Source organism: Lepus europaeus, chromosome 3, assembly GCF_033115175.1.
Source record: "Lepus europaeus isolate LE1 chromosome 3, mLepTim1.pri, whole genome shotgun sequence".
In the NCBI taxonomy this organism is placed as follows: Eukaryota; Metazoa; Chordata; class Mammalia; order Lagomorpha; family Leporidae; genus Lepus; species Lepus europaeus.
The window spans coordinates 31,650,741-31,660,022 of NC_084829.1; the positions used below are offsets into that span (position 1 = coordinate 31,650,741).

General features: G+C 58.2%; 1 protein-coding gene and 1 pseudogene across 2 annotated transcripts in view; both read left to right on the plus strand.

Moving 5' to 3' along the window:
- LOC133755761 (RLA class I histocompatibility antigen, alpha chain 11/11-like) overlaps positions 1-7,244 on the plus strand; it is a 160,587-nt gene extending 153,343 nt beyond the window's left edge. For both annotated transcript variants that reach the window (XM_062185799.1, XM_062185798.1), the window contains exons 7-8: positions 6,736-6,783; positions 6,931-7,244. In XM_062185799.1, the coding sequence (XP_062041783.1) occupies positions 6,736-6,783; positions 6,931-6,935 (53 nt within the window). In that variant the 3' untranslated portion in view covers positions 6,936-7,244. The remainder of the gene's footprint in view (positions 1-6,735; positions 6,784-6,930) is intronic.
- LOC133755764 (RLA class I histocompatibility antigen, alpha chain 11/11-like) lies at positions 3,256-6,723 on the plus strand (annotated as a pseudogene).
- Positions 7,245-9,282: the final 2,038 nt, after the last annotated feature.

Consider the following 9,282-nt stretch of genomic DNA (forward strand, 5'->3'; position numbering starts at 1 on the left):
GGAGAGGAGGAGGTAAGGGGGAAGGGCTGAGAAGGAGGTGAGGAAGAGGCAGAGGTCAGGATTCTGAATCAGCGGTGTGCTCAGCTCCAAGTGAGCTGCTTTATAGACTTGAATAGACACATCACAGAGATTCCTAGAGTTTAGTTTCTTTTTAAGAGTTATATTTATTTTGAAAATTAGAGTTACAAAGAGTACTAGAGAGAGAGAGAGAGAGAGAGAATCTTCCATTAGCTGGTTCACTCCCCAAATGGTTGCAACAGCCAATGCTGGGCCAGGCCAAAGCCAGGAGCCAAATTTCTTCAGAATTTCTTACATAGGTGCAGGGGCCCAAGCACTTGGGTCACCCTCTGCTGCTTTCCCAGGTGCATCAGCAGGGAGTTGGAAAGGAAGTGGAGCAGCTGGGACAAGAGCAGTGCCCATATGGGATGCAGGTGTCCCAGGCGGAAGCTTAACTGGACAAGCCACAGTGCCAGCTGGAAGCATTTAGTATTTGATGCATTCTGTGGGGCTGCCTAAAATCTAACTGCCTCTTAAGTGAATCAGGTTGAATAACAAATTCAGTTCCCCAATAAAATCTGTGCAAGGCTTGGATGCAGACAATTCATACAAATGGGCAGCAGGTGGGCATTTAGCCTCACAGCAGAGACACCTGCACCCCACAGCAGATGCCCGGGCTGAGTGGCTGCTGCTCCTGACTCCAGCCTCCTGCCCACGCAGACCCTGGGAGTAGTGACACAGGCTCAAGGGACTGGGCTCCTGCCCCTCACTGCAGTCCTGGGCTGGATTTCAGCTGTTCCTCTTCAGCCCAACCAGATGAGAGTCTCTCTCTCTCTCTCTGTCTCATAAATAACATTTAATACAATACAGAGGAGTGGGCACTGGGGCGGCAGTGAAGCTGTTGCATGCGATGCCTGAGACCTTGAGGTTGAGTGCAGGCGCCACTCCCAGTCCCAGTCCCTGCTGAGGAGCACCTGGGGGCAGGGGTGGTTGCTCAAGTGCTTGGGTCTGTGCCGCCCACGTGGGGGACTTTGATTGGGTTCTGGGCTCCTGACTTCCATCTGAACCAGCCTGGGCTGTTCAGGCATGCTGGGAGTGAACCTGTGCATGGGAGATATCTCTCTCTCTCTCTCTCTCTCTCTCTCTCGTAAACAAATACAATAAGTAACAGGTAATGCATGAGCACTGGTGAAGAACTTACTGTCGGCATTAAACAGTGGCAACCTCGAGGTGGTGACATGTGTAGAAGCTTCTAGTTGAACCACTGACTGTGCCTCAAAGGTTCTCTGTGTATCATCCCCCTCCCACATGATTTAAACTGCACTTTCTTTGTCTACTATTTCACTTCATCTCGTTTTGAAAACATTAAATGGAGAATTCCAGAAACAAACAATTCATAAGTATTACATTGTATGCCCATTTATTTTTTTAAAAGATTTATTTTGTTGATTTGAGGACAGAGCTACAGAGAGAGGTAGAGACAGAGAGAGAGGTCTTCCATCTCTGGTTCACTCCCCCAGATGGCCGCACTAGCTGGAGCTGCGCCGATGCGGTGCCAGGAGCCAGGAGCCTCCTCTGGGTCTCCCACAAGGGTGCAGGGGCCCAAAGACTTGGGCCATCCTCTACTGCTTTCCCAGGCCACAGAAGAGAGCTGGATTGGAAGAAGTGCAGCCGGGACTAGAACTGGCGCCTATATGGGATACTGGCGCTTCAGGCCAGGGCCATAACCATAACCACTGTGCTACAACGTGGGACATGCCCTTTTATTTATTAACATACTTATTCCTTAAAGGCAGAGTGACAGGGAGATGGACAGAGATCTTCTGTCCTCAGGTTCACTCCCCAGACCTACAAAGCCAGGCTGGGCCAGACTGGAGCCAGGAACCTGGAGCTCCCTCTGGGTCTCCCATGGGGCTGGGAGGGACCCAGGACCTGAGCCATCACTGCTGCCTCCCAGGCTGCATGAGCAGGAAGCTGGGTCACAGCAGAGTAACCAGACTCAGAACCCACCCTCTGCTGTGGATGGGGCGTCCTAGGCAGAGACTGACCTGATCTCCTCACCCCTGCTCCTGGGTCCTTCAGAGGGAGTGATGCAATCTCCTGACTGGTCCCTCCCACCTGGGGTGTCAATCATGGCTGGGTCCAGCCCATCCCCACTGCATCCCCTACACCCCATTAGTCACTCAGCAGGCCTCTCGCGGGTCACATGCCTCTGGAGGTGTCCCAGGTCTGTGTCAGCCCCTTACCTGACAGCCTAGCACTGCATCAGAGCATCCGTCACCCACCTCCCTCCATGGCATCACACAGGCAATGGGCTCATCACACTGTCACAGTAGAGGGGACACAGCACCCAAGACCCTCTCAGAGATCACAGTCAAACGGGACTTCTCATAGCTCATGGTGGGAACGGCTCCACTCTATCAGTGCTGTGGTTCACCTCTTCCTGTTCTTGATTTATCAGCTAAACTTCATCACAGGAGTGTGCAGGGCGGGGCTCAGGACTGCCCAGGGTCAGGTATCCCTGGGGAACTGGACCACATCTGGTGGATGGGGAGGGACCTGGTGCTGAGCTGTGCTGCACTCCCACAGACAGGCTCAGGGCTGGTGGGGAGGTGAATGTCACCAGGGCACAGCCAGGTTATCTGGGAAAGCAGACCTGGGGCTCTGGGGGCGTCACTGTTGGACACTTTTAGGTGTGGCGGGGCCACGGTGCACTCTGTCACAGACCGGGGTCCTGATCACTCAGGTGGGGAAGTGTGTGCTGCAGACTGTGGCTGATAACCCACAGGACCCGTCTACGCGGGGACCTCTCTCTGGGGCTCTCACACACAGCGGCCCCCTCCCCCGGGGCTGAGGACCACACCACTGCCGCTCCTCCCGCCCTCCCCAGGCCCCTCACTCCCCCCACCAAGGTCCCTGGAGGTGAGTTTTCCTCTAGAAGAGTCAGGGGACAGGTAAGGGCAGGCACAGCTCAGGGACAGGGATCCGGGAAGGGAAGAGAGGGGCTGGGCCGGCCTGGGGCTCTCCGGGTTCCTCAGACAGCAGCTGCCTGGCCTCGGGGAGCCGACATCACTCAGCGCTGGGCTCCGGAGGGCAGGAGTCGGGGCAGAGTCCAGGTCCCGGCGTGGCGCTCAGGGTCTCGGTCCGTGGGCGGTGTTTTGTCTCGGGAAGCCCAGCGGCGGGGAGTCCCCAGGTCCTGGAGTTTCACTTCCACTTCACCACCTGTGTCCATTCCTTTTGCCTGGACACTAGTGACGCGGGCCCAGGTTTCACTCCCATTGGGCACCCTGTTTCCATAGGAGCCAATCAGCGCCGCTGGATCCCGGCTAGCGCCAGGACTCAGATTCTCCTCAGACGCCGACAATGATGTCCATGGCGCCTCGGACCCTCCTCCTGCTGCTCGCGGGGTCCCTGGCCCTGACCGAGACCCGGGCGGGTGAGTGCGGGGTCGGGAGGGAGACGGCGTCTGTGGGGCAGGAGCGTGGGGAGCGCGCGGCGGGGACACAGGACCCCGGGGAGCGGCGTCTCCTCAGCCCACCTCGGCCTCGCCGGCCCCGCCACCTCCCTCGCCACCTCCCCTTTCCTTCTCACGACCCCGCTCCCCTACTCCCCCACCCCCCCCCCGTCCCACCCACCTCACACCCGGGCGGACGTCTGGCTATGGGCGGGGGTCGGCCCGGTCTCAGCCGTTCCCGTCCGCAGGCTCGCACTCCCTGTTATACTTCGACTCCGCCATGTCCCGGCCGGGTCTGGGGGAGCCGCGCTTCATGTGGGCTACGTGGACGACACGCAGTTCGTGCGCTTCGACAGCGACGCCGAGAACCCGAGGATGGAGCCGCGGGCGCCGTGGATGCGGCAGGTGGAGCCGGGGTACTGGGACCAGGAGACTCAGAACTTAAAGGTCAGCACACAGACCTACCGCGTGGGCCTGAACACCCTGCGCGGCTACTACAACCAGAGCGCGGCCGGTGAGTGACCCGGGCCCGATCGCAGCTCGCGACCCCTCCCCGCGTGGGGCCCAGACTGCGCGCCCCGCGGGAGGAGTCTGCGGGACACTCACGGGTTTCGGTTTCGATTTGGGGCGAAATCCCCGCGGGTGGGTCAGGGCGGGGGCGGAGCTCCGTGGCCCGGGCTGACCGCGGGGCGGGGCCAGGGTCTCACACCCTCCAGAGGATGTCTGGCTGCGAGATCGGGGCGGACCGGCGCCTCCTCCGCGGGTATGAACAGCACGCCTACGACGGCGCCGACTACCTCGCCCTGAATGAGGACCTGCGCTCCTGGGCCGCGGCGGACACAGCGGCGCAGATCACCCGGCGCAAGTGGGAGGCGGCGGGTACGGCTGAGGCTGAGTGCTGCAGGTCCTACCTGGAGGGCAGGTGGATGGAGTGGCTGCGCAGACACCTGGAGATGGGGAAGGAGACGCTGCAGCGCACAGGTGTGCGGGGCTGGGAGGGGCCGCGCTTGCCGACCTACTCTGGGGCAGGGCTGGGCAGGAGGGGAGGAAATGAGACGCAGCCCGGAATCTGCCTCTTCTCACCTTCCGGGGCGGAAGCGTCCACCTTGATAAGGGGTCCGCCCATCTCACAGGACAGTTGAGGGACCCGGGACGTCTGAGGATTTGGGACAGAACATTCCAGAAGTCCCCTCAGCGGTGCCCTGGACTCCGGCAGGGTTCTGTGATCAAGGGACCTCTCCCAGGCCTGTTCTTGGCCTCAGGCTGCTGCTTGGGGAGTTTTGACCCCAGGAGTCTCTGCCTCCTCTCAGGTCAAGACTGAAATCCCTTTCCTCTCATAACACCTGGACACTCCTACCCTGGGCTGTCTCACCTGATTCTAGAACTTTCCAAAGAATCAGTCATCCCGATGCCTGTGTGCAGGCAGGGTCTGGACTATGCACCCCCTCCCCCACCCTGTCACCCCCTCCATTCTCAGGATGGTCCCCTGAGTGCTGCTCCTGTGTCCCATGAAGATCACAAAGTGCCTGAACTTTCCAAATCTTTTCCTCAGACCCGCCCAAAGCCCACGTGACCCATCACCCCGCCTCTGACCGGGAAGCCACCCTGAGGTGCTGGGCCCTGGGCTTCTACCCCAAGGAGATCTCACTGACCTGGCAGCGGGATGGGGAGGACCAGACCCAGGACACGGAGCTCGTGGAGACCAGGCCTGGGGGCGATGGAACCTTCCAGAAGTGGGCAGCTGTGGTGGTGCCTTCTGGGGAGGAGCAGAGACACACGTGCCGTGTGCAGCACGAGGGGCTGCCCGAGCCCCTCACCCTGAGATGGGGTGAGGAGAGCCGGAGGGGCGGGGCCTCTGTGGGGAGGGCAGAGCCCTGCTGGGGCCTTCAGCAGGGTCAGAGCTGAGCCCTGGGGTCAGAGCCCCTCACATCCCCTTCTCTCCCAGAGCCTCCTGCTCAGCCCACCATGCTCACAGTGGGAATTGTTGCTGGAGTTCTTGGAGTTCTTCTGATCCTGGGAGCTGTGGTCTCTGTTGTGTTACCAGAGAAATTGCAGGGTTCTTGTCTTCGCGCAAGAAAGAATTCAGGCGTGAGACAGAGTAGTGGGAGGTAAAATAGCAAGGTTTATTAGGAAGGGACATCTGTAAGGACGGATGGGCACCTCTCCAGACAGAGCCTGAGAGAGAGTGCCCAGTCCCTCAGACTGGGGGAGAGCGGGGCTGCATGGGTGAGTGGAGAGTACACCCGGCCAGGCCAGGCGGGCGGCTCAGCAAAGATGCAGAGAGCTGAGTGTGCAGTCCAGTTGAGGCTGGGGGTTTTAAGGAGATGGGTCTTGCTTCCCCACCTCTGCTCCTCTTGGAACAAAGGGCTTTTTGGATGTAAATAGAAAAACTTCTCTTGAAGGTCTGAAACAAAGGACTTTATGGATGCAAATGTTATCAGACCTGAGGAAGGGAGCAGGGTGTTTGACATGCAGATACTGGGCTGCACCTGGGAGATTGTGGAAGATTTATCAGGCAGGAAGCAGGAGGGGTGAGGGCCTCCACCTGGCAGGTTATCAGGTAGAAGGGGGCAGGGCAGGCAGGATGCGAAATCTGGGCTTCCCCTGAAACCTTGTTAGGATGACTTTGAGATGCAGATGCATATAGATGTCTTCTCTTTAGGCCTGTCACACACACATAAGCTCATAACTGACTTCCTACCTAACATGAGGAGGAGAAAGCACAGCTCTGGTAGGAGAGGGGAGGGTGGGGTCTGAGTCTCTTGTACCTGGGGGACTTCCAGCCCTGTTCCTGGTATGTGCAGTCCACACCCATCTGCACACCCAGGCAGGGCCCTGTGTGCTAACGCGGGCTCTCTGTAAAGCACAAGGGAGGATCAGGATGAATGTTTCCTGGGCTGGTGCTGGTGATGGGAGCTGAGTGCCAGCAGCTGCAGAGCAGGGGGCGGCCCCAGCTGAGGACAGGGCCCCTGGGGTAGGGTCTCCTGTCCCACAGCCACAGTTCTGGAAGCTTCTGTAGGATGAGCCAGTGCTCTGGGCTTCCTCTAGGTGGGTGCTCAGGCCCTGCCTCCTCCCTGGCCCCCCACAAGTTGTTTTTTTCTCTCAGATGTGAAAGGAGGGAGATAGGCTCCGGCTGTAGGTAAGTCCTGGGGTGTGTGGAGGGAGGGGTCACCGAGACGCTTGCCACAGTGAGAAGCCCATGAAGGCGCTGCCCGCCCACCCCATGTCCCTCCCTCAGCCACGTCCCCTGTGAGCCTCACCCAGCCCTGATTTGTTCACCCCAGGTGGCCACAGGGACCAGGGCTCTGATGATTCTCTCATGGCTGTGAAAGGTGAGACCTGGAGGCCTGCTTGGGAGGGGGTGGGGCAGAGGGGACACCGTGGGCTCTGGGGATTCCTCGAATGGGCCATGGTGGTGGTGGCTGTTATGTCCCCGTGTGCACTGCTCATCTGAACTTGTTATCTGGATTTTTCTACAGCATGAGAAGCGGCCTGTGTGCGACTGAGCGATGCAGAGTTGTGCAGGCCCCGTCTTTGTCCTCAGAGCCCGGCTCACCTTGAGCGCGTGGGCAGCAGGCACAGTGTGAGGAGCGGGAGCCTGGCCCGCCCTGCCGGTGTGGGCGTCTCCGTCCTGTCTCAGGTCCCGTGCACTGCGCTGCAGCTCCTGACCCATTCAGTCTGAACAATGATTTATTTTTCCAATTCTGTCATGAGGGGTTGGTGAGTTAATTACATGAGGAGATCCCTAAAATTTGTGAGAGAAAATAAATAGAAATAAATAGAAGCACCAGAACCTTCCAGAATCCTGTGCTTGCTGTGCTGAGTGTGCTGCAGGTGGGGCCGGGAGGGGCTGGGAGGCACTGAGTGAGGACAGTGCTGTGCCCCTGGGTGCTGAGTCCATCCGGGCATTGTGGTCGCTCCTTACCCGGGTCCCTGCCCCGTCCCCGTCTCCAGTGGAGGCCTTCCCCCCCACCCCCACCTGTGCTCACAAGAACTCAGTCACGGCCCAGGAGGTCCAGTCCGCAGCAGGGATGGCTTCCTGTGCCCGGGAAGCTCAGTCTTGGGATGGAGCAGTAAGGAGAGTAATCAGGGTAGGAGGTTAGTGCATGGGGGAGGTGGCCCAGATAGGGAGTGAGGGACAGGGAACGGGCCTCCTTACTGGGCAGGGGCTGCGTGAGCCCCAATGAGACAGTGGCCTTGAAGACATTTGAGGGACTTGAGGAGTCATCTGCAAAGCCATTGGGGGCAGGTCCTTAGCAGGCAGGGAACCTCCAATGAAAATGTCCTGGGGCAGGAGTGTGTGTGTGTGTGTGCGCGTGCATGCGTGTATCTACACTACATACTACTAAGTTATAATAACCAGGATGGCATGGTACTGGCATGAGGAACAGACACATGGACACAGAAAATAATTGGAAGCCCAGAAAAATATCTTTCCATCTACAGCAAAGTGACCTTTCACAAAGATACCAAAACACACACTGAATTAAGGACAATTCTTCAACATGGTGATAGGAAAACTGGATACTCACATGCAGCATCAATTTAGACCCTTATGTGGCCAGCGCCGTGGTGTAGAAGGTTAAGCCTCTGCCTGCGGTGCCAGAATCCCATTTGGGCACCGGTTAGAGACCTGCCTGCTCCTCTCCTGATCCAGCTCCCTGCTAATGCATCAGGCAAAGCAGCAGAAGATGGCCCAAGTGCTTGGGCCACTGAAGCCCCATGGGAGACCCAGAGGAAGGTCCTGGCTCCTGGCTTCAGATCAGAACAGCTCCGACCGCTGTGGCCATTTGGGCAGAGAACCAGCGAGTGGAAGACTTCTGTGTAACCCTGCCTCTCTGTAACTGCCTCTGCCTCTCTGTAAGTCTGGCTTTCAAATAAGTAAATAAATGTTTTTTAAAATTGAAAACTATCTACTGCTGGTGAAGGCTTAGGAGAAAGATGTTTGCACAGTGTTTGTGGGAGTGGCCTTATGAAAAGTAATTGGAAGACCTTAAGAATTAAAACTAGAGTCTTTCTGAATCATTAAAACAGAACCACGGCACGACCAGCCATCCCAGTACGGGCACACAGCTGCGGGAGGGAGGTCCGGAGAGAAGGAGACGTCTGCACCCCGTGTTCGCTGCAGCCCTGGTCACGATAATGAACACGGCATCAGCCCCAGGGCCCACAGTGGAGGAGACAGAGCAGGGGGTGTGTCCACAGCGGGGCGCTGCTGAGCCGGTTAAGAAGACGAATCCTGGGGTTTGCAGCAGGAGGATGAACCTGGGGCTCATGGTGTCACTGAATAAGCCCGGAACAGAGACAAATCCCCCTGAGCTCGCTCACTGTGGCGTCTGAAAAGCTGAGGTCCTGGACGTGGAGAATAGAACAGGGGTTCCCCCAGCTGGGAGGGGCAGAGGGAGGGCGGGAGGAGGGGCCCCGGTACAACTGGGCAGGAGGAACAGCTCTGCTGCGCTGCGGTCCAGGAGGCCCCCGAGGGAACAGGGACCTAGCGTCTGTCACAGGCTGAGAGCAGTTGGTGAATGTTCTCTACACAGAGAGACGCTGGGGGATTCAGGTGATCCGTTTGCTAATGACTTTGCTTTGATCCTTCCACATGTATCCATGTACTGAGAGTCTGCACTGGACCCTGTATATGTACAACCACTGTGTGTCCATCAAACATAAAGTCAGGGCAGCTGTTGGCAGCAGCGGCTGTCATCCTGGTTACACCTGCACCCGGAGTGCAGTGCCTGTTGGGGAGCTGGCTACTCGCTATCAGTCCACCGCCTGCTGGTGTGCACCCTTGGAGGCGTGGAGGATGGGCCGAGTACTTGGCCACCACATAG